The 26413-nt window shown below is 33.0% G+C and overlaps 2 protein-coding genes across 5 annotated transcripts; one reads left to right on the top strand and one right to left on the bottom strand.

Annotated features, from left to right (window-relative positions):
• The first annotated feature begins 5659 nt into the window (after positions 1-5659).
• Positions 5660-10431, top strand: LOC111403533 (cell division cycle protein 48 homolog). Its single transcript, XM_023032079.1, has 8 exons — positions 5660-5810; positions 5921-6086; positions 6845-7073; positions 7315-8081; positions 8166-8387; positions 8485-8556; positions 8651-8998; positions 9904-10431. Exons 1-8 carry the CDS (start codon positions 5782-5784, stop codon positions 10231-10233), a joined length of 2163 nt encoding a protein of 720 aa, XP_022887847.1. The 5' UTR covers positions 5660-5781; the 3' UTR covers positions 10234-10431.
• Positions 10432-18696: 8265 nt separating this feature from the next.
• On the bottom strand, positions 18697-24889 carry LOC111403532 (SNF1-related protein kinase regulatory subunit beta-3-like). 4 transcript variants are annotated; one of them, XM_023032078.1, is made up of 3 exons: positions 24834-24889; positions 19354-19450; positions 18697-19285 (listed from the first exon to the last, which is right to left on the bottom strand). In XM_023032078.1, the coding sequence occupies exons 2-3, from the start codon at positions 19378-19380 to the stop codon at positions 18959-18961; spliced, it is 354 nt and encodes a 117-aa protein (XP_022887846.1). In that variant the 5' UTR covers positions 19381-19450; positions 24834-24889; the 3' UTR covers positions 18697-18958. The 4 variants fall into 4 exon arrangements, with proteins under 4 accessions (XP_022887846.1, XP_022887842.1, XP_022887845.1 ...); XM_023032074.1 differs by lacking the exon at positions 24834-24889 and adding an exon at positions 24700-24802; XM_023032077.1 differs by lacking the exon at positions 24834-24889 and adding an exon at positions 20709-21119.
• Between the last annotated feature and the right edge of the window lie 1524 nt (positions 24890-26413).

The following is a 26413-nucleotide window of genomic DNA, read 5'->3' as shown; positions in this document are numbered from 1 at the left end:
TGCCACAGTGGCTATGGAGACAAAATATCTCTTTGCCATTCAAGGTTCAAGTCACGGCTCATGCAAAATTTAGTATAACATTTTATTTCAATTTATTCACCATCCGGTTCACACATTGAATCGGATCCACTTCCACATAAAATGGCCTGGTTTAACCGATTGTCGACCAATTCAAATGCTTAGTTGACCAGTTAACCAGACCTTGATCTGGTTCGAGCTTGATGACTATGCCTAAAAGTGTAGTTGTAAAACCTAAGCTGTCCGTTTGAAAACGACGACCCAGGCTATGGCATGTGCCAATTGACATTATTGTATTGGTGTACCGTTGAACTGGTCAATGGCCCACCTAAAACTTGTCAAAACTCGATTAGAACCAGACAAACTCTAATTGGTCAGTGACCTAAACGTTTTTCTTAGGTAAAAGCATAAGGCCAAAAATCGTATTTACCTATCCATTTAATAATATTTTAATTTTTATGATATACTACAATAAATATTTATATATCATATATACTATATATTACATAAAATATCACCAAACAAACTGCTTCCTAAAATATCTCAATTAGACATTTTGTAACTGAAAATTGAATATAAATTAAATATGGGCACATAATTCGCCTTGCATCAATTATCACTGCTAAAAATGTGTCTGAATTGAAAATTACATGGGTAACCAATTGCTACACCATAATGCAAGCAAGATCAATTGCAAGTTTTCATCTGCACTGAATGGATTCCAAGAAATATTGATTGTGATCATCTAGTATTATGGATTCCTGGTTTTTAACGGTATCCTGCATTTTCACAAATCTATGCAATTTTTCAATCTGTGATGTAGTAAATATAAAGTAATTGCTAATCATCTGGATTGCCACCGACGAATGAGGCAGTCAAATTCATGGATGCCATTTGTTTTCCATAGTTTATACCAGATAGTCTTTTTTTTTCCACAATATATTTATGTAATATTTCATTCTGTAAGGTAGTGCAAATGTAGAGTAATTTTTTGATTATATGTACTGCATTTATTTGATTGGTTTTTGTGAGAATTTCATTAAGAAATTTGAACTCTGTAAACACATTATTAGAAAAACACCATAGTCGTGGCTACAATAATAATACATGTAATATTAGATGTAACAAGTAATGGCATTATTATATTGGTAGACAAAACCTCAAACCGAATTGGATGATAAGTATTAAAAATTGAATCATTTAAACATGGTGTCATTTGGATTTATTACCGTAACAAGTTTGAGTATGGGATTGATGTAATCATCCCAAATCTCAGTGATGATCTTGATAATTGGGATGGCTCAGTACCATAGCATATTAGCATGATTTTTCTTCATTGTATCCTCGATCTACAGATACATATGACCGACTACATGGACTCTTGTTAGTTTCATTCTTAGGTAACTCGTCTCTTAGAAAAAGCTATTGCCCGACTTGATTTATAGCTACATCAACCATTATATGATCTTGTGAGATAGCCAATTTCTCTATGTCATTTTACAAAATAATGAAGAACTGTTAGATGATTTCTTCAACAAGTAAACCATTAAATTTCTGTAAATTTGCACATTGTTCCATAAAGAATAAAGAAAGCAATGTAATTTGATAAATCAAATTGACTGATTGGGAATTTTCCAATTTCTTCAGCGGAAAAAGTGGCATTCGGTGTGATTTTTTATTTTTTTACTTTTAATTCAAAACCAGTAATTATGGAATAGAAAAAATTGAATAGTATGTTTGAGATTGTGAATATAATTTAGGTGGTGCATGTAATTTCCTCAAAACATAATGCACAAATGCTCAATACCAATCCTTGAACTTGGTAATTTTTACTGAACTTCGAGGCACTTTTTCCTCTATACTAATGAGAAGAGTTATGTGAAATGTTGTCCAAAATTTTATTCTTAATGTTATTCAGTACTATTGATATCAAACATGAATTTAAATGAAAATTGCTTGACATTTAAATGATAGATTCACTTAAATATAATGTTACACAATTCATTTAATAGAATATATTAAGTGTGACCACATATATTGGTGCTAGATAGCAATATTCAAATTTCAGACGTATAATGATTAAAGATTTTTAATTTCACATGTATTGGTGTTAGATAGCAATATTCAAATTTTATACGTATAATAGTTAACAATTTTTAGTTTCATGTGTATTGGTACTAGATAGCAATATTTACTTTTGTTAAGTAATATCATATTCAAGCAACAAGAAGAATTTGGTGGTAGAGTTTTTGGTTAAAGATTTTTAATTGTGCTTTGAGTCTCCCTCTTATTCCATCTTCTCCCCATTTGTAGGGTAATTGTAGGTTAAACTAGTTGTGGGATGGGGTTAGAGCCTTGAAATAATTTGAGATTAGTGTCATAAAATTTCTTTTAGAGTTAATCGTTAAACTATTCAAAAATCATTTAGGGTGCGTTTGATTACAACCATGTAATTTGCATTTAAAGAAAATAAATTCGAGGTGCATGGAAATTGTTAATTAAATGTGTTTGATTGATTTAATTTTCAATCTAGAAAATATTATACTTGTTTGTTCTTTATTGGTAGGTAGATAAGAGAGAGTTAATATATGAGAGAGAGAGAGACAGAGAGAGAGAGTGAATTTCTTGAAAAATAAAATTATACTCCATTAAAGAAAATATTTTCATTGATTTTGAAGAAAATATGGTCATGTGACAAAAAATATGAAAATATTTTCCATGAAAAAAATCACAACCAAACAGCACAAAGGTAGAAATTTTGATTAAAAAAAACACATTTTCCATGAAAAATATTGACAATTAAATACACCCTAAATTCTTTCACCAAAACCATAAGCAAAGAACGTTGATAAATCAAATTGACTGATTGGGAATTTTCCAATTTCTTCAGCGGAAAAAGTGGCATTCGGTGTGATTTTTTATTTTTTTAGTTTTACTTCAAAACCAGTAATTATGGAATAGAAAAAATTGAATAGTATGTTTGAGATTGTGAATATAATTTAGGTGGTGCATGTAATTTCCTCAAAACATAATGCACAAATGCTTAATACCAATCCTTGAACTTGGTAATTTTTACTGAACTTCGAGGCACTTTTTCCTCTATACTAATGAGAAGAGTTGTGTAAAATGTTGTCCAAAATTTTATTCTTAATGTTATTCAGTACTATTGATATCAAACATCAATTTAAATGAAAATTGTTTGACATTTAAATGATAGATTCACTTAAATATAATGTTACACAATTCATTTAATAGAATATATTAAGTGTGACCACATATATTGGTGCTAGATAGCAATATTCAAATTTCAGACGTATAATGACTAAAGATTTTTAATTTCACATGTATTGGTGTTAGATAGCAATATTCAAAATTTATACGTATAACAGTTAACAATTTTTAGTTTCACGTGTATTGGTACTAGATAGCAATATTTACTTTTGTTAATTAATATCATATCCAAGCAACAAGAATAATTTGGTGGTAGAGTTTTTGGTTAAAGATTTTTAATTGTGCTTTGAGTCTCCCTCTTATTCCATCTTCTCCCCATTTGTAGGGTAATTGTAGGTTAAACTAGTAGTGGGATGGGGTTAGAGCCTTGAAATAATTTGAGATTAGTGTCATAAAATTTCTTTTAGAGTTAATCATTAAACTATTCAAAAATCATTTATGGTGCGTTTGATTACAACCATGTAATTTGCATTTAAAGAAAATAAATTCGAGGTGCATGGAAACTGTCAATTAAATGTGTTTGATTGATTTAATTTTCAATCTAGAAAATATTATACTTATTTGTTCTTTATTGGTAGATAGATAAGAGAGAGTGGATATATATGAGAGAGAGAGAGAGAGAGAGAGAGAGAACTTCTTGAAAAATAAAATTATACTCCATTAAAGAAAATATTTTCATTGATTGTGAAGAAAATATGGCCACGTGACAAAAAATATGAAAATATTTTCCATGAAAAAAATCACAACCAAACATCACAAAGGTAGAAATTTTGATAAAAAAAAAAAAACACATTTTCCATGAAAAATATTAACAATTAAATACACCCTAAATTCTTTCACCAAAACCATAAGCAAAGAACATAAAAAGGTACATTTGTACTTTCATTTTTCACATCTTTTATGTTAAAATGCTAAATTCAAATTAGGAAATAGATCGAAAGTTCAGGGAATTATCTTTGTTCGGTGGCATTCTGTCATTATCAATTCAAGTGATCTTTTCCAATAATTGAAAATCAAAATCACCGTTGATAAATTATTCACTGTTAATCAATAATCACCGTTGATAAATATTAATAAATAATCACCGTTGATAAATATTAGCCCCTGTTTGAACCCTATTTTTATCTCATTAAAATGAAAAATATGATCCTTATTCATCACATTAAGCCACCATTTTTGAATTTCTATCTCTGGTGTGGGGTCCATAACGACTATATTTCTCATTCTCATTATACTGTAGCTCAAACGGGCTCTTAATAAATAATCACCGTTGATAATTAATCAACAATCACCGTTAGTCAATTCAAGTAGATAAATTATTTTCTGACAATTGCTAAATAATAGGTTAAACCTCAACCTTGAGGGCCTCTACCGTCCCACCCTTAGAGGTTTATGAGGAAGGTAAATTGGGGAATATGTCCCAACAAACTAGAAAACAAAAGCTATCTGTATACTGCGCCTACAAAGAGTCCAATTCCATGTTTCAGGAATTGAACTTCACACTGTGACTGCTAGCAAGACGTGAGATAATCTTACTCCTATCCTTTGTACCACTGGATTATTCTCTGAGGGCGACAATTGCTAAATAATAAATTTTATCGTTAATGGGGTAAGAAGTATAAATAGAAAGTTAATTAAAAACTTTCAGACGAATTTTCCATTATTTCCTGTGTTTTCTATATATATATATATATATAAACTATCAACAATGATAGATCGTCAAACTTCTATAATATTTGAAGTGATGTAAACGTAGAACCTTTACTAATTATAAAGTTTTATAAAGAGACAGGTGATAAAAATTTTAATTAATTTTTAATGAAAAGTTTAATTTTGAGAATTTTGTTATTAACATAGTTCGATTTAACTTTATTTTGAAAAATATATTCCTAAGTCGAACAAAAGTAGGAATATCATCATACCCTTAAATCAGATGATAGTTTACTTTATGCAAATTTTATTTCCAAATATATTTAAGTATATTTTGTATTTATTATTTTACTTAGAGCCCGTTTTAGCCACATTATTTGTAGAATGAGAATGAAAAATAGAGTCGTTATGAGCCCCACACAAGAGATAGAAATTCAAAAATAGTGACTTAATGTGATGGATAACGGTCATATTTTTCACCTTAATGAGGTAAAAATGGGGCTCAAACAGGGCCTTATATCAATTTAGTAGATCATAACGGGAAAAATTATTTATTTTCAATTTATATATTTAAGTATATTACTTTGATGACGTTTTATAAAAATAAAATTCACTTGTTATTATTTTTAACTAGAAACAAAAAAAAAAATAAAAAAAATAAATATATATATTTATTTATTTTGAAATCTACTAATTTTCTTATAAGTTTTATAGGTCGAGCCAAACAGGTAGTAAGGTTAGTATTTCAATCAAGTTATACTTTCTCATCGCCGTATAAATACGTAAATACATCCAGTCTAGATCTATTAATATCCGCTCGTCCTCCCAACGAAGGAAACCTCTTCGTACAATCCAATTTCAACCTCTGCAATTATCCACCAGATGAGTCACCAGGCTGAGTCTTCCGACTCGTAAGTATCAATTTTTGAACTCCTATTAAATCTTCTACAATGAATCGCCGATAATTTTGTGATGTCGAAATAATAGCCGGAATTTTGACGTTTTTTTCCTTCTTTAACAGGAAAGGCGGGAAGAAGGACTTCTCGACGGCTATTTTGGAGAGGAAGAAGGCTGCGAATCGGCTGATCGTCGATGAGTCTGTCAACGATGACAACTCCGTCGTCTCGCTCCACCCCGCTACCATGGAGAAGCTCCAGCTTTTCCGCGGAGACACTATTCTGATTAAGGTTTATTTCTTTTGCTGGTTTTTAAAATTTTTTAGTGGGGATTTTTAGGGTTTCTGGAAAATATTGGAAGCTTCTAGTTAAGAATAGTTGCTTGGTTATTGGTTATCGTATGATAGAAATCTGGTATTGGAATATACTTGCGCATTAGGTTTTGGCTTAGGTCAACTTAAAATTTGGTAGGCTTGAATTAACTTGCTGTGGTACTTCAATTTAGTTAATACCACTTGAAACATGTCTCGATAGAAAGGATTTGTAAATTGTGAGTTGTGTTTGAGGGAATCTGAATTTCTATGATTAAGACTATCTAAGCCATCATATCCATTATTATGTAGAGAATGACAATACTTGACCTTGCTTTGGGATTATTGCCAGCTGGGTATTTGTCCGTTTGGCACTGAATTTAGTTTTTGCTAAACCCCATGTTATTTCTGCGAGATACAACCCGTGTATTAAGGTTACCGAGGTTTTAAGATCAGTTTTCTTTGTGTTCCAGTTATAGTCACATTTAACTCTTTCTTTTATTCAATCATATGTAGGATGCGTAAATAAAACATTTTGTGCTTATGTAGGGGTTAAATGTATGAAGAAGTTAACAGGGTCTCGCTACAGAATACGTGTTTATGGTTTCTTGGCATATTATATTGACTAATAAGTATAACTAGTTACAGTTATGTGACATGTTCCGCTTTACCTATCAAGACAGCACCTTCATATTTTGGTGAACTCATATTCGTGGTATTCTGCTACAATTTTTCCAGGGCAAGAAAAGGAAGGATACAGTGTGCATTGCCCTTGCTGATGAGACCTGCGAGGAGCCGAAGATTAGAATGAACAAGGTTGTGAGGACGAACTTGAGGGTTCGTCTTGGAGATGTAGTATCTGTGCACCAGTGCCCAGATGTCAAATACGGAAAGCGTGTCCATGTCCTGCCCCTGGATGACACAATAGAAGGTCTCACTGGGGATCTGTTTGACGCATACCTGAAACGTAAGTCCTTGAACATGATTAAATTGCTTGGTAGCTTGTGATGATTAGCTATAATAGATGAGAGTTGGTTGATTCAATATTATCTAGTGCTTGTTTACTGCCGTTAAATGCATGGATTACTCTTTTTGATGAGTTAAAAATTTGTATCTGTTTGCTGATTCAATGTTGTTTCATCCTGTTCGTCCACTTTCTGTAGTTTGTGTTGCACAGTCTTGGTTAACTGATAATATTCCGTCTGCAGCTTACTTTCTGGAGGCATATCGCCCTTTGAGGAAAGGCGACCATTTTCTAGTGAGAGGAGGGATGAGAAGTGTGGAATTTAAAGTCATTGAAACTGATCCTGGGGAATATTGTGTTGTTGCTCCCGATACTGAGATCTTCTGTGAAGGGGAGCCTGTGAGGAGGGAGGATGAGGATAGGTTAGATGAGGTTGGCTATGATGATGTGGGTGGCGTCAGGAAACAAATGGCTCAGATTCGTGAATTGGTGGAGTTGCCCCTGAGGCATCCTCAGCTTTTCAAATCCATTGGCGTGAAACCTCCGAAAGGAATTTTGCTTTATGGACCTCCAGGCTCTGGAAAGACCTTAATTGCTAGAGCTGTTGCAAATGAAACAGGTGCTTTCTTCTTCTTGATTAATGGGCCCGAAATTATGTCCAAATTGGCTGGAGAGAGTGAAAGCAATCTTAGGAAGGCATTTGAGGAGGCTGAGAAGAATGCACCATCAATTATTTTTATTGATGAAATTGATTCAATAGCACCGAAGCGAGAGAAGACGCATGGTGAAGTTGAAAGGAGGATTGTTTCTCAACTCTTGACTCTCATGGATGGACTGAAATCTCGTGCACATGTCATTGTTATGGGGGCAACTAATCGTCCCAACAGCATTGATCCAGCTCTTAGAAGGTTTGGTAGGTTTGACAGGGAAATAGACATTGGTGTTCCTGATGAAGTTGGACGCCTTGAAGTTCTTCGTATACACACTAAGAACATGAAACTTTCTGATGATGTAGGGCTGTCATTTTACTTTTAAAATCAAAAATTTTTTTCATGGGAACAAAATGAAAAATTTACAAATATCATTATTATGCAGGTTGATTTAGAAAGAGTTGCAAAAGACACCCATGGTTATGTTGGTGCTGACCTTGCAGCTCTCTGCACCGAAGCTGCACTCCAGTGCATTAGAGAGAAAATGGATGTCATTGATTTAGAAGATGATTCAATAGATGCTGAGATACTAAACTCTATGGCTGTTACAAATGAGCACTTCCAGACTGCTCTTGGAATAAGCAATCCTTCTGCTTTGCGCGAAACTGTGAGTGACTTTCTGCGTAACATACCTACTTGCTGTTATGGGATATGAATCTTAATTTCGTAATTTATACTCTCTAATTTTCTTACTTGATGAGCAGGTTGTTGAAGTGCCCAATGTCTCCTGGGAAGATATTGGAGGGCTTGAAAATGTCAAGAGGGAGCTTCAAGAGGTGATTGAAACCATCAAGTTTGATTTGAGCTGTACCATATTTTTGTTGTGCATTTTCTGGAGTTGAACATTGCTAACCTTCTGTTTTCTTGTAGACCGTTCAATATCCGGTGGAACATCCAGAGAAGTTCGAGAAATTTGGTATGTCACCTTCAAAAGGTGTTCTTTTCTATGGTCCTCCTGGATGTGGTAAAACCCTACTGGCGAAGGCAATTGCAAATGAATGTCAAGCAAATTTCATTAGTGTTAAAGGCCCTGAATTGCTGACCATGTGGTTTGGAGAGAGTGAAGCTAATGTTCGTGAAATCTTTGACAAGGCTAGACAATCTGCACCATGTGTTCTCTTCTTTGATGAGCTTGACTCTATTGCTACTCAGGTTTGTCTTCTGCATGTTATGTTTCGCATGCGCGCGCACCAATCCATGAACCCTTACATTGAGAAAGTAAGCTTTTGCTCACTTCTTGGCTTACCTTGTCTTTTAATTTCTGTGATCCATAAGATTATCAATCTATGTCCATGTAACCTGACACCATAAAATTTGATAATAATAATGATGTGTCATTAAAATTGCTGGTAACATGAAGATATTATGCCCCTGTTTGGCCCCCATCAAATTAATTTTTATTTTTCTCTCTCCTATTTTCGACAACACAATCTTCCATAAAATAGTATTACGCGTAAATTGAAAACTTTTTCTTATTTTCAACCACATATTCTCCAAAAAAATACTATTCCACCCGTTAAAATTTGAAATAATGGGAGCCAAATGGGGGCTACATGAAGTAATTATGTTTTCTTTTCTCAGTGTTGCTCTCAGATGTACATACATTTTGTTATTCTTTTATGCCCATTGCTAATCTGGATATTTCAACTTGATTAGAATCCAGAATTCTAGGCTATCCTGTGTTGTATTGTTTTCTTACAATATGTTTCTTCTGTTAGTTTCCATTACATTTGACGAAAAATCTTTCATTATCATCAATTATATGTACGTCTTCTCTGTTTTTGTACATAGTCATGTTCTTATTTCTAGAAGATGACCACATTTTCTTTTTTGGCAGCTAGGCCCTTGTATTAGGTAACAAAAACAGATTTTGATTAAGCTCCCAAACAAACCATTAATATTTTGCAAGTTACTATTGATTTTAACAGCTACCATACACTAGCATTTCTGGTTTCTGCTTGGTGGAACTTTAGATGTTCTCTAGACACCTGTTCTATCCAGATTGCGTACTTAAGATCAAGTCAAAGCTTACCCATGATCTGTAACCTTGTCAGCCTCATTATCTTCGACGCTGTTGATTCTTTTATTTGAATATACAATTTTATTTTTATTATGGGTGGTAGATGTCTTTGACAACTCACAACAAATTCTCCTTACTTCAGGATATAGAAAGGGAGAGGAGGAGAAATGATAATCCTGATTCAATGGATGAGGACGTTGATGATGAAGTGGCGGAGATCAAGCCAGCCCATTTTGAGGAGTCCATGAAGTATGCACGTAGAAGTGTGAGTGATGCTGATATACGCAAATACCAGGCTTTTGCTCAGACCTTACAGCAATCTCGGGGATTTGGAACTGAATTCCGGTTTGCGGAATCAGGAGCTGGGGTTTCTGCAGCTGATCCCTTTGCAGCTTCTGCTGGTGGAGCTGATGAAGATGATTTATATAGTTAGATTTCCAGCATTACTTTCTCATAATCTCTCCTTCATACATTTGTAGTAAACAGGAACGGGTGATCGTTTGCTTGCTTGCTTATGTTCCTTGAAGTTATCGTACTTCTGAGATTCTGGAATTTGTATGATTACTCGATTAACTTATTACTTCTTCCTGGCCGTACAATATGGTGTTCTAGTGCTTTTTATTTTTGGGTATGTGGTGCCTTTTTTTCGTTTCAGAAACATGAACTGAATATTATCTTGCAGGTGACATGTTTGGGTAAGCTTAAATGTTATTTTCCAAGTCACCGTTTTTGCCTAACAATGGGATTTTGTATTTTTCAATTTAGAAAAATAGAGTTAATTTTCCAAACAACTTTTGAGATGAAAGAACGTATATACGCGTATTGCTTTACCGTTATTAATTATGAAGGTTCTAATATTCACGGACTACCAATTTCTTCCGGTCATTATGTACATTTATGGTAATAATTTATCACGATAAATCCGTGTGAACTGGCACGTGTTGTAATAAATCTGCACAACTTCAATGTCTCATTATTGCTCGTTTATTTGAAACATCTTCCCTCCTTCCAGCACTTGGATAGTTGAATTGTTAAATGAGTTGGATGCATTACACTCGATATCTATTTATTGTAGGTTATATTCAGTAACTATCTATTGCATATGTTATGAAACTTGTCTACACAAACTAGTGTTGATGTGATCTTTTTGTTTAGGCGATAGTGGGTCCTTCATTCGTTGTCCAATGCATTGAAAATGAATAAGAGATTCATTTCCATTGTCTTAGGTTTATTTTTTTAATTTTTTGGGGCTATTCGACCTCTCTCCTTGATTGTCTACTCAATCAAATTTAGACACATTATTATAATTTTAAACTGAAATGTCAAAATTTGAGGGTAGTATAGTTGTCCTATTTTATTATTATTATTATTATTTTAATGTTGAATTGTATGTCACTCAAATCTCGACACTCGACTACTATAGTAATGTGTCAAAACTGATCAAGGGAATGAGGAGATGAGGATAGTAGATTTGAAGTAGTCGATCTGTACACCTTTGTATTATTCACGATAACAACCTTTCAATTGCGTTTATGCATATTTCAAACTGGATCTACTAATATCTATTACACTACTTTCGTGTCATTGGCATGACATACGTCGTTAACCTTGCTAGTGCAATATATGTCCCTTCTGTGCCCTTGACATTCATCACTTCTAGTCCATCTCTCGTTTTGTGTTTTGACATATTTTATCGAGACGAAAAGATGAAAATCGGTAATATATCTGGAGTGCTACATAGTACATGCTAGATTTATGGCACTGTTCAGCAGTTACTACTGCAATGAATATTTTCTCCATTACAAGTTAAAATTGTCTAATGTTGATCAATTTCTCCACCAAGGTTTGGATGCAGAATTAATGTCCATTTTTTTTTATATATATTTTTGAAAAATAGGTGGTGTCGACTGCGGACTTCTACACTATTGACAAATGAGTTGTGATCAAAAGCCCAATATGTTCAAAAAACGATATATAAATATTTAAATTTAATCTTCAACATCATGACAATATACAATCTAGACAGATAACAGCAGCTGATATTACAACCAAAATTGTGAAACTTGTTAGACAATCAATCTTCATTTTCTTGTACGCTCCACAAGAACACTTATATCTAGAATAAGTTTCTAGCCAAAAACGATGTATTCTCACCACACACGCAAAATCAGCTAGTTCTCTCACAAGCTGGCTAGGCCATGTTACATTAATATTTAATCCCAAATGCATTTCTAACATTGCTGAGAATCCTTACCCTGAAAAGCACTTCATCGAGCCATGAGTGTGATAATTCACATAACGACTAGGGGCGGACGAGTGGCCAGACCCTTTTGGCTTGCAATTCTTCACTTCCTTCTTATGGAAAACTCTTTGCTTGTGACTCAACAATGGCTTTAAAGTGACAAAGTCACGAGTCTTAGACCCTAATGGCAATGCAGTAGAGGGTGCACTAGGCAATATTGGATGATGCCTAGCCATTGTTTCATATATTGGAGACAACAAAAGAAGAACACAAATAAATGTTCGAAACATATTTAGGTTTCTTTGTATGTGATGTTTGTGTAGTGTGGGAAGAGAGGTTTATATGGCATAGGAAAAGAAGAGGTGAATTGGGGATTTAAATAGACTCGCGAGGAGCACAGCTAATTGAAGACAAAGAGTACTTTGATATTTGAAATTATTACTTATCCACTACTGTATTTATTTTGTATTAATGCGTAGTATATGTAGTATATGCTACCTATGAGGTTAAAACTTTTTAGTTGTTACTGTAGTTCTTGACATTTTTTTCCAATCGTGGCCTAAAACTTTAAAAAATTTCTTAGTTAGAAGTCATTGTAGTATCGATATTGTTTTCCATCCGTCAGTTCGTCTCCCTTCTATTTAAAAATTAACGATCTTGGTGACATGACAAACAAACTTCTAATTTTTCGAACAATTAGGAGTGATGGATGGATGGAACAATGTTGAAACTATAGTAATCTTGGGAAACAACCTTGAAAGTGTAACGTTTATTGACTGTTGAAAAACAAGTTTAAAACTACAATGACCCATTAGAAAAATTTTAAGTTCAATGACTATTGAATAATATTCAAAGTACAGTTTAGATGCTACGTGTCATGTTTAATAAGTTGGATAAGATATTTCTTTCATTGAATATTTTTGACATAAATTGTTGCTATTTCGTAAGTCAGAGATCCACAAATTATGTGAACCAAAATTCACGTAACAGTGGGTCCCGTGCTTATAATTTCGTTAATGTTTATCAATTGTGTTTAATTCAACTGACAATGGAAAGCACGGGAGATGAGCATGAGTCGGTTTGGTGGGTGCACTTTTGACAGTATAGTGCCTGGTGGGAGGTGAGAATGCCCGTGAAACTCTGCCAATGCAATTAAAATCAAATTTCAAATTTCCCTTTATATGTGCTTTAAATCTAAGCGACGCCGCATTTACATCAACTGGTAATATTTTGTGGAGTGCCAGGTAAGAGGGACCAAATGTTTGAGCACTCAGGTATACATTTTATAAATTTTTCGTTGGTCGCTTCAATTTTAGACAATTACACTGTCGTCACCATAATATTACACATTTTTCGTTTGTGTTCAAACATCACAATTGGAGGTGGCGTCTGGTATACAATATTAGATAACATTACATAGAATAATAAACAAGATTTTAATTTCTTTTTTTTTTTAGCTTATATAGTACAATACAATCTAACTTAACGTGTTCAAATTAGACAAATAAAATTAGTCTCAAAAATCTCGTAGAATTCTATTAGTTCCTCGTCCTTCGAAAAGTAAGATTAATGTATTTAAATGGAGATAATTTGAGTACAAGACCAAAATTTGTGATTAAATTTAAAAGATGACTTCAATTGAAGACTTCGACCAAATATTCAATTTCCTTCTTTGGAGTAATTTAGGCTAATTTTCCATATTGTTGGTATCACCAAAATTTACCAGTGGTGGTAGTTTTAGTAGTTGAAAGTAGCATAAATGTAAAACAGGTGGTGTGATAAATTCTTTGTTTATTGCAATAAGAACTCTACCAAAGGTAGTTGATTAGTATAGATTTATTATTAATGACTTTTTCCAAGTCATTTATGAATATTAAATAATATAGTTGCTTTTCTTGACGGGTTTTTCTCATGGAGTGTGAATTTAAGTGTTATTTAAAGTGGGGTGTCCAATGATTTAAAGAAGAAATTACATCAAGCGGTTGTGATTTCAAGAAATTTATTGTCTTTTAAGAAAGGGGACACTGAATTTGGTGGTTAGGGACGATTTGATGAGGTGGGTTTTAATTTGAATAGAGGCTGAAGTTAGTTCTTGGTAAGTACTATGCCATGAACATAATAACTCGGAGTTGTTGGGAAAAGGGATGCATCGACAAAGCAAAACTTTCCATTAAAAGAGAGTACTTAATGAGGCTTGACTATGCCGGTGGAGAGGCATACACAGAGTTGCTGTCCTTCAATTTAGGATATCAAGTTCTGGGCCCTCGATGTGTTACAGATTATGACCTAATATCTAATTCAGAGAGCAATAATGAACGAAACGGAAACGGAAAAACGTAAAGTAACACGTGAACTTATAGTAATTTGATCTCAATGTGAGAACTATGTTCACTAGCTGATTATGAGGATATTCTCATACCTCTCTTATGTCTAGCATATGAAAAATGGTGCCCCTAAAATTTTTTTCTATAGCAGAGGGACTAGGTCGACCCGCAATTGAGTGAAAAAAGTGAACAGGATAATACTTTTATCGCGAACATGCAGTTACTTTCCGTTTCCTTTCTTTCGTTTGTACTGTTAATATTTTTATCACGGACAAAATTATGTCTATACCTTTTTATGTCGATCCACCATTTGGTTTTTTGAATGTCATTTACCTTACATGGATATTTGCTTTCAAAATTGCTAAGATTATAAACTTGCACTTTCTAGCTCGGGCCTTGACTACTCGATTGAACTTCTATCCTTACAACTCGTTACCTTTAAAAGGAAAATAACCTAGTACTCGTAAATTAGGGATAATGAAGGCATATTTGAAAAATGCAATGAAATCGAATTGATATATTATTGGAACTGATATTTCTTTTGCTTTGTGAAGCTGCAAGAGGGTTCAAGCTTAGAGATTATAATGCTTTACAGAAAAATGTTGATTCTCTGTTTTCCAACAATGTAGAAGAAAAGCCAGAGAAACTTTTAGAATATCGTCTGCACTACAAGAAACAGTTGCCTCTGTTGCAGTTGCTGCCACATTCATAGGTGCTGCTGCTACTATCCTTTGGAGAAGAAAAAAATCTTCTGATGTAACTGAGGTATGTGTAGAAGCTTAAAGAAATCTATACATTTTTTTGAGAAACAATTCTAGACCATAGAGACATTGATTAATGAAATGACAATTGATACTGGAATACAAGAACTTTGCATGTCATCTATTTTATATAACAGGTTGTAATCACCTTTTCATGTTGGACTATCTAGAGCCTAATTATCTTGTTTGCTTATCCCTTTGACTGCAAACTTTTTAATTATAGGAGTATATTGAGATTGAGCAGTCATATCTTTGTATTAGACCGTCCTAGATTTCCATGCTATCTTAAGGAGTTTATGTGTTGTGGGAGACAAAAACTGAAGGTGTAGATCTCCAATGTAAACTTCTGGAAAACCAAGAACATTCTGTGCTGTTTTGCTGTTTTTCTTTCGACTCAGACTCAATAATTGGCAGGTTCCAACAGAAACCTGTGAAGACTGTGAAGGTTTGGGTGAAGCCTCAGTGGGAGATCAGCATCCTGGAAAAGATTAGTTAAAGAGTGCTGCACCTCATTCTGTTTGATATGCTTATTCAATTGATAGTGACTTCTTCTTACCTCACTTTAATTCGGTGGGGAGGATTGGAGTAAGAAGCGGGTACTCGCCCTTTCCAACCAACGTTCTGGTGAAGGCACAAGCTTATCCTTCTTTACATCTTGTGCTATCGATGGTTGATCACTGAAGGAATTTACTTCTTCCATCATTTTTTACTAGCTCAACAGGTTTAGGACCCAATGACATGAATGCAACGGTGAAGGATTTGTTCTAAAGAGATTATCAGATGACAGCGTTGAAAAAGCAAGAATGATGGCAAAGAATGTGGCAACTAGATACACGGCAGGGTAAATATTTTTAATATTCCTCTCTCCCTCTACCGTGTACATTGTAAATATAGGGACCTCCAAAGAAGAGGAGCTACAGCACAAAATGTTCTTCAGCTCGATCCTGCAGTTTATGTGGAGCCATGGCGGCAGTAGGAAGATAAGCTGCTAGACTTTAACCTCCCATAGCTGTAATTCTAAATCAATTTTAATGCTTGTTGATTTGGAGCGATGAACGGGGAGTATCCGATGTTATAGAAGTGAAATGCTCGTCTGTATATCCGTTGATAATCCTGATTAGATATGTCGAAACTTGCAAAATTTTGCCATACTTTTAGGTTACTAAAATCTTCTCTGGTCGTTTGGTCTTTTTTTTTTTTTTTTTTTTTTTTTTTTTTTTTTTTTTCGCATAATTCTTGGCGCCTGTCTTACTTTTTGTCTATCGAAAATTTACTTAATATGCATAGCGGAATTGAAACAATATATCCACCAAGGATACGCTTTGTGTTTACAAAAAGAAATATGATAAGAATTATACATTTAGTTAATTCTGCTAAAAAAATATTCTAATATATAATTTACCAACGTTCTGGTGAAGGCACAAGCTTATCCTTCTTTACATCTTGTGCTATCGATGGTTGATCACTGAAGGAATTTACTTCTTCCATCATTTTTTACTAGCTCAACAGGTTTAGGACCCAATGACATGAATGCAACGGTGAAGGATTTGTTCTAAAGAGATTATCAGATGACAGCGTTGAAAAAGCAAGAATGATGGCAAAGAATGTGGCAACTAGATACACGGCAGGGTAAATATTTTTAATATTCCTCTCTCCCTCTACCGTGTACATTGTAAATATAGGGACCTCCAAAGAAGAGGAGCTACAGCACAAAATGTTCTTCAGCTCGATCCTGCAGTTTATGTGGAGCCATGGCGGCAGTAGGAAGATAAGCTGCTAGACTTTAACCTCCCATAGCTGTAATTCTAAATCAATTTTAATGCTTGTTGATTTGGAGCGATGAACGGGGAGTATCCGATGTTATAGAAGTGAAATGCTCGTCTGTATATCCATTGATAATCCTGATTAGATATGTCGAAACTTGCAAAATTTTGCCATACTTTTAGGTTACTAAAATCTTCTCTGGTCGTTTGGCTTTTTTTTTTTTTTTTTTTTTTTTCGCATAATTCTTGGCGCCTGTCTTACTTTTTGTCTATCGGAAATTTACTTAATATGCATAGCGGAATTGAAACAATATATCCACCAAGGATACGCTTTGTGTTTACAAAAAGAAATATGATAAGAATTATACATTTAGTTAATTCTGCTAAAAAAATATTCTAATATATAATTTACAGCTATCTAATTGTCCAGCTTCCAATAAAAATTCACGTCGAGAACAAGAATGAGAGGATTAAGGTATCCCTCTTGTTATGCTTGCAAGATAATGAATAGTGTTGTTCTGACTTCTAAAATCCTAACAATTTATTAATAGAAGTCGCGATGGGCTTGACCCGACACTTGAATTTAATCCGGTCCAATGTTTAATTATTTTAATTAATTAATTTAGTCCATTAATAAGTAATTCAATTAATTAGTAATATCATTCTTAATTATCCGTTTGTGTGTGATCCATTAGGTTTTCGATCACGATGCTTAGTGATGTTAATTATTATTTTAATCTAATCAGAATCGATAAATTAAAATACTCATTTTTGAATTATCGGTAATTCACATCCCTCGTCTCATATTAATATCTAGCAATGTTCTAGGACAATACATATGACAAAAAAAGTCCGTAGTATGACAAAATCAAATATGTTCATTTATCGAAAAACTATAATCCTTTCATCAATATGATCCGATCAATTACGAGATATTAATATGTGTCAATCTCAATTATTGAAAATATATTTCATCTCACTGTTAAGTCAGTGTAAGTCAAAAACTCTTTTTGATTTATGAGTACACATTGACCAATGATTTTATTATCAACTTTACTGAATGAAATATTGATCATAATATCTTACTATCTAAGAGTGATATATTCTCTATTGATTATTCACAACCTTCATACGATTGTTGACATGTACGAATGAAGTCGTATTAATGACTATTTACATAGCAACATCTAATATCACCAAAGCATGACTGTTCGATCTATCCACATATAAAGCCCTATGATCACCTCAAGTCAAATGATCAATTTCACCAACGAATGTTAGAGATTAATCACTCAATAGTTATCCATGTGAAATATTTCTATCAAGTCTCCAATATTTTGTTCTCATAACAAAACATTAACGCGTCCATTTAAATGTCTCTACATTTTAATTTGTAAGATTAACTAATCACTTCATAAATTAGAAATACCACATGCTGGTCTATCCGTAATAATGATATTCGTATTTCATTATTATATACGACCACGAATAATTTAAAATTCAATCATATATAATTTATTTCTCACCATCACAACTTCTCATGTTTAACAAGTTACTAAGACTTGAATCCATATATTCTATAATTTATCAAAATAGTAATTCAATCAAATAATAGATTTTACAATAAATAAAATGTATTAATCATATTAAAAGTGTTTTACGCCCAAGATTGATTGGAATTAGGACATAACATTTAAGTTGTCTTTGTAGATTGAGGAGAAAAAGAAGAAAATAAGAAAACAACAAACCATATTTTTGGTCTTCATCGAATTTCAAAATGATAGCACTGCTGTTTCAAGAAAAAAATAACTGAAATTCTTAACAGCTACTATTATAGAAAAATAATAATTGAATACACTAAATAGGATATTTTTTTATAAATTCTAATAGAGCACCTTGACCCTTAAAAACTGATGTGTACGAAACCCATAGGATTCATTACAGGAGTTTTAAGGTAATAAACCTTCGTTTTCTGCTAAATTGGATTTTGAGTAATTACTGCTCCTATTATAGCCAAAACATAGGTTCATCACAACCCGACAAGTGTGTGTGCTTCATGCAAATCAAATCACCTACTGCTGTTTCCTCTTCTTGGTACTGGTTTATAGAGCACCACCGTAACGAATTTCGAACGGAAGCGATGAGTGACCCCGAGAGCCACCACTGATCGAGGAGCTTCTCTGTTCTCAATGTAAAGATGATTTAGAGTGACATTTTGTGGGTCCGGGAGTGGTGCATGTGGAACTCCGTTTGTCGGATGGTTTAGCACGGTATGCTGTAAATGCGGGGGTAGTGAAGGTGGTTCTTTCTCTTCATCTTCATTTCCCGGGTACACATTGCTGTAACTTGAATCAGGTGACCTCACAACGTCGAACCCTGCAACCGTAACTTGATCCTACATAGAAATTTTACCTTTAGAAGCAGTTTAATCGGAGCTCGGGAATTGATAGTGTGTCTGCTTACTTCTTGTTCGCCGGAAGGTTGGTTCATTTTCTAAATGTGATTTTGTACAACTCGATGTAGAATTTATGGCAGACGAAGCTTAGCAGATCTGAAAAGCCTGGAAGAATATAAATGTGTTTAGAAAACATTCAAAGCTGTAACAATAAACGCTGCAGCAGCATAAGGAGATAGACAAGTATATAAAATATCCAATAGATCTTGAATAAACACAATTTTAAGCATTCATATGGTCATTAAGAAAGTGTGCTTCCATTGTTTAAATATGCAGTGAAGAGCGTAGGAAACCGTCAATGTACAGAATTGACGAGCAACCTCCTAGTTCCCGTTGATTCACTGATGAATACCCAGAAATAGTCATAAAAATTTTGATTCTCACAGCATACAGAGAACTTGTACTCAATCCAGAATCAATTTTTTTTTTCATTACACCCCCTTGTATAACACAAATACTAGTGCTAGAGAGGAAACTAATAACGTGTTTGACCGAGAATGGAATTTACTTTATACTTCAGGATGCTCCCTAACTGCCACATATGTCTACTTTTTGTAGGTTGCATCAAGTTCAGGGTTAATAGTCACAGAAAAAGATTTCAAACTACATAAAGAAAGAAGAAAGGCCTAAATAGACACCAATTCAAAGTCGAAATATCATTAGTTTAACGAGCTTAAATAGAGAAGCATAGTATCTATGGGCAAGAATTCATTCTTGATTTAAACAATAAGAAAACGAATAGTTATTTTCAAAATTCAAAATACTTACTTTTGAATTCCAATTAAATTAATTATTCTATTACATAAACTAAACAGCATAGGAGAAGAAAGAAAAAGGTACCTTACTTCATACCTTTATTTGGAAGCAAAATTACATAAATTGGGTAGCAAAATTACAAAACTTCAAAAAAAAAAAATAATAATAATAATAAAAATAAAATAAATAAATGAAAGAAGAGGGAAGCTGTTTATTTAGCCTCTATTTGGTAAATTTATAAAGAGGAATAGTAGTGGGTCCTTGAAATGTGTAGATAAGAATGAATAGTAGTTATGTGTATGAAATAAATGTTTTGAGTTTGACTGAATTTATAAAAAATTTATAAATTTTATCCAAATGGAGGCTTCATATTGAATAATGTTACTGGACTATGATGTGGAGATGCCAAACAGTGACGATAAAATTGTAATGGAGGAGAACAAAACTCACAGGATTCGAATAAAAGTAAGAGAAGAACAGATCTTATTTTCTTCAATATTTCCTCTATGCATGATTAAATGTTCCTATTTCATTCCACGACATGATTGACAAAACTTCTTGGCAATTAGTTTGAGGACGAAAAGAAGAAGGTACAACAAATTCTCACCTTTTCAGCTTCCACGTAAAATCCAGTGCCAACTCAAAATATCATATACAATTAAGGACGGAGGGGTTAACAGTTAGAAAAAATGAAAGATGAAAAGTGTGAAATCGTAAGGTTACAAGCCACACAACTAGAATAATGGGCACTTCATATCTTTATCTTTTCTCTACACAGATTTACAAAATGATTTCAGGTTCATAAACAAAAGAAACATTAAATCATATAATGAAGCAAACAAGGATATGGTATTACAATAAAGTGGTTATATCTAACCAAGGTGACTAAATCAAGCGCCTCGTGAGATTCAAATTATTGCATGGTGCTTTGCACGATTTGCCTTTTTGATGCAAAACACTATGGAAGAATTATAGGAGAAGAGGAAAGGGAAGAGAAGAAGAGAAAGGAGAGGGAGAGAAACCCGGGGGGTGGGGGTGGATATCAATATTCATTATCAAGATTGTTTTTATTACAAAGCCAAAAAGATCTTTTATATAGGGTTTCAAAAGATCCTATTCTAGGTAAGCTATAAAAGCTATTAAATCATACTCTAATTATATTTCCTAAAATATGCATCAAAATTGAACACTACATATAATGATATAATAATGTCTCATCTAATATTCCATCACTTTATTCAATGTGTGCTGGCGTAAGCAGAAACGAGGCAGAGAATTAGCTTCGAGGAATGGTGTGTACAATAAAAAGCTCAAAGAAAAGCATATAATCCATAAAGATAGATTTCATTTTCGGAAATAAAATCCAAGATCCTTTAAAGACATTTTAAGGCCCAAAATAGCCATCTAGAGCCTTTACCATTTAATGGGAAGCATATTGTGGATATTAGGCATCTTTTGAAATACTTCGACACAACATTTTATTAGAAGGTCACACAAATAGTTTGGTTTTATGCCAGAGAGATTTACTATAAGATTATTTACTTGGAAGAATAATTGGCAAGTACATAGAAATGAATAAAAAATTGACATATAGTTCTATTGATATAGAAACAAACTTAGGATAGGGTTTTCTATGGAGTTTTGATAAGAATGCATGAGGAAACACTCAACTGAACCTCTAGTGAGGGTAGTAATTGGAAATTTCCTATTACAATAGGTTTGGATTGAAGTGCTGATCTATGTCCTCATCCTTTTGATTTAGTTGTGAATGATCATACAAGAGATATTCAAGGTGAGATCCCTCAGTATGTCGTTACTGACAGTAATACTGCTAGAGTGATTAGACTAGGAAGAAAATAAATTGTGCGGTGGAACTTTGAGGGAAGAATTTGAAATATGAAGGTTTATAATCATATAGTAAAATAGCGATGACCGTGGAATCAAAATAGAAGAACATTATTGCAAAGAGAAACCTTTTAAGGTACTTGAATTTAGTAACTTTTAGCCCCCGTTTAGCCCACATTAAGACACGTCAATTTAATTTAAATTTATTTCTCTCCTATTTTCAATCACACAATTTTCAATAAAATAATATTACACGCAAATCAAAAAAAAATCATCCTTTTACATCCATCAATTTTTCAAAAAAACACTATTACCCCCACTATAAATCCAAATAATGGGGGGCCAAACGGGGGCTTATTGAAGATAATGGAATCTATAGAGGATCACAGTTGTCTCAAGAATTTTTATGAATAATGCTATCTCAACATAGAACCAAGACTTGGATATACATATAACAAGATAAAAGAAAGAAACTTGTGGTAGTTTTATTTTTCTAGGATCAAGGAACAATTAACATTTAAAAGCTTAAGACATCAAATTTCATCTTTCTTGAAGTTCTACGAAATTTATATAGGTAGCTGACCTATGACCAATAGATATACTTTAAATACTTCTCCCTTTACTGATTTAGCTATCCAATTTGGATTTCTGTTTCTGAATCCACGTATGTTATACTTTTGTATCTCAGTCAATATATTGACTTGAGAAGTGTTTGCGCCAGTCAAGCATTCATCTTCTTGTCCTTCGCAAATCCAAATTTAGATAACTTAAAATAACTTCAAATACATCTCTATGTGTCTGACATGTTTTCAGCAGGCTGAGTGAAATGTACATCAAACACCAGCGCTTAGCCGTAGGAGAGTATTATTTCAAGCTAGGACGGGGCAGAATAAGTGCACTACATTTTTAATCAAGATAGATCAAAGAGTCATTCGTATACTAACACAACTGAAACCATTCACCTTACAAGCCAACCCGAGCAGCAACTAATCATCTCAGCATGAATTCTAATTATGGTAAGAAGCCCATTTCTTATGTTTACAACAAGGCATTCTTCTCCATAGATCAAAGACAGACCAAATTATATCAATCAACTCTTAGTCCTGTGACAAAAAGATATTCAAATGTAACCTATATGGGCCCCAACCTCTTAAATAATCTGGATACTAAACCTGTCATGAAATATGCATTCCATCAACACAGTTGCCAGCAAAGATTTTGATTAACTACTTTCCAAAATATTCCTACTTGATCAACGTATTTAATGATTTGAGTTTGGCTTGGTATCAATGTCCAAAAGGGCATGTAACACCCCAACAACATATTTATACGAGATGTGGGCGCTTATGCAGAAATCCTTCGGCATATGAACTCAACAAAATCCCCAAGGTCCAGTCAAGACAAATTCCAGATTTATTGCAGTAACAGCGAAAGGTAGATCTTCTAAAGAACAAAATGAAACCATGACCACAAGATCAACAATGTTCTTATTCTCTTTGCATCAACTTATCTCTCTTGCAGAGCACCATGACTCTAGAAGCCGACATTGGAGTCATTTCCACACTCAACAACTAATAAGACACTTAATCTTAGTTATCCACGTACAAAGATAATAAAAAGGTAACTACAATGGGGTCGTCGTGAGTTAATAAATATTATCACGACTTCGTTCAATGGATCAGCCATGAACCATAGTTGTTTGAATTGGATTCATGCTCAATTCTCTTGTTCTCTTATTGGGCAACACAACGAGGTTCTGGTGGGGAATTTTGCAAAGGTAGTTTGCATATTCATCCCTGAGAATCTGAATACATGTTTAAAATCAGTAGGTAGCTTTAACTGGACCAACATTCAAACCTAAGAACTTAATCTTGCAAAGATTAATGCACAAAACATAACCATTGAATGAAATGGAGGATCTACATAGGTTCATGTATTGTACTAAAATTAACTTCCCCCCCCCCCCCCCCCCCCCCCACCCAACAAAAANNNCCCCCCCCCCCCCCCCCCCCAACAAAAAAAAGTAAAAATAAAAAATTCACCCTACAAAACCAAAACTAAATTAAAAAAAAAAAAAAAAAGGAACGGAAAAAAGAAGAAACCTGAGCAACTACTGAAATCACATGGCTAATGGTTATTTCTATCAGTATAGAGCTTTTGATTTCTTAACGGTACATAAATTATGACCTTCCTTCCAAGTTATTACATAAAATTAAATGACTTTTATTTTATTTTGTTTTATTTATTTTATTTCGAAGCTCCTATAATTACATGCTACAATGCAAAATTAAAATTTATTTCTAAGAATATCTCTTTCACCCATAATAAGTATAAACTCCAAAATTCCAACAGAAAATAGATATAAATTTAAAGACAGCAAAAGAACCCGAACTGAAGTAATTAAGAGTTCTTCTCTTGAGCTCTTAATGCAGGGGGACAAAAAAATCGAATCTCTAAATAAAATTCCAACGAACCCAAAATTCATCTGTAAAAAAAAAGTTCATGCAAATGAAAGTGAAAACTAAATTTCAGCCCGTCGTCTATTTGGAAAAATGAGAAACCCAGTAAGCCGAAAAAAAAAAAAATCAAATTCAAGAAATAAAAGGAGGAAAAAAAATTCAAAATCCAAGTCTAGGCTTTTATATTCGGCAGGTAAACCCAAGAATCAAGAAATAAAAAACCAAACAGTTAATCTATAAAACCGAATAAGAATTTAAACCAAAAAAGAAGCAAAATCGACCAGAATTATTTACCTGAAGAATGGATGTACAAGAATGAGACTGCTATGAACTCATCAGAATATAATGAAGAGGAAAAGCGATAGAAAAGATTTAAAAGATGTATATAAATTATTTATTTATGGATTAAAGAGATACATATTTTTTACCTAGTGGATGCCGCCAAATGAATCATATGATTCATGCGTGTTGACGCGATTTAATGTACGGTGACTAGTTCGAGTTGAATAGTAAAATTTCCACTTTTAAAACTAACATTGGACATAAAATTTGCTAGTTGAATTTTGTTCTTTAAGGTAAGTTCTTACGACGTTTAGCTGAGTTAATTGTTCCAATGATTATTGAAATTATATTTATGTCTTCGATTGTTCACGAAAGTTTAAAATGTTGAATTTTGGTGATTGAGCTCACTAACTTAATTCGTCTCAAACATTTAACGGAATTGATGACATGGTTGGCGAAATGCACAAGTGACTTTCTGTCACGCCGTTAAACTTTGAGATAGTAAAATTTTGGGCACTGAACTTTAAAAAATACTTTTTATTACTCACTAAATTTTGAGGTGGTCGAATTTTGGCCACTGAACTTTGATATAATCGAACCTTTGTCACTAAACTTTGAGAAACATCATCTATTGCTTACTATACATTTTGATTTAATTAAGCATATTTATCTTCATTTAAATCAAAACTCTTCAATTGTCATACTCATTTTAATCACACATTTATACAATAAAATATTTTACACGTGAACTCAATTTTTTTTAAATTAAATTTTTTAACCATTCATTCTCCAAAAAAAGGTTTACGTAAACCTTTTTTTTTTTTTTTTTAATAATGGCCATCAAACAAGGAATACAATCCGTTATTAAAATTTGAATTTTTTAAGTTTAACTATAAAAATATTATGTGTTTTATTGCAACTAGTAATCACTTCTTTTGCGTAGCTTTACGAAATGTCTTCTATTACTGTGTACTCAAAAAGAATTTGGATTTAATTAAAATCCATTATTAATATTTGAATTTTATTTTATTTAACAACAAATTCATTGCGTGTTTCATTGTAGAATTCAAATAGTATGATGATGATGGCTTAAAATTCTACAAAAATAAATTAAATTTAAATGTAGCTACTGTGTAATTGAGTAATTATTTTCAGTGGCATAGACAATGTTTTCAAGCTATGCGAGGGAAGTGAATATTAATTGTAATAAAACACGCAATATATTTATTTTTAAAATTAAATTAAAATTTGAATTTTAACCCCTGTTTGATGGTCATTATTTTTTAAAAAGTGAGTTTTAAATAGTGATTTTTTGGAGAATGTGTGGTTAAAAAGTATGAATTTTTTGAATTTACATGTAAAATATTTTATTGTATAAATGTGATTAAAAATGAGTATAAAAATTAAAAATATATATATTTTTTAAAGGGAGATAAAAAAGGCTTAATTAAATCCAAATTTATAATGAGCAACATAAGACGTTTTTTTAAAGTTTAGTTGCTAAAGTTCTATTATATCAAAGTTCAGTAGTCAAACTTGACTATCTCAAAGTTTAATAAACAATAAAAGACATTTTTTTAAAATTTAGTGGCCAAAATTCGACTATTTCAAAGTTTTAACGGTGTGACATGGCACCACATGTGCATTCCATAAGCAACGTCATCAATTCCGTTTGAAGTTTGAAACGAAAGTTATGTCAGTAAGCAAAGTACAACGTTTTTCAAAA

This window comes from Olea europaea, chromosome 11, assembly GCF_002742605.1.
Source record: "Olea europaea var. sylvestris chromosome 11, O_europaea_v1, whole genome shotgun sequence".
NCBI lineage: Eukaryota > Viridiplantae > Streptophyta > Magnoliopsida > Lamiales > Oleaceae > Olea > Olea europaea.
This window is presented reverse-complemented; position numbering and strand designations above follow the sequence as displayed.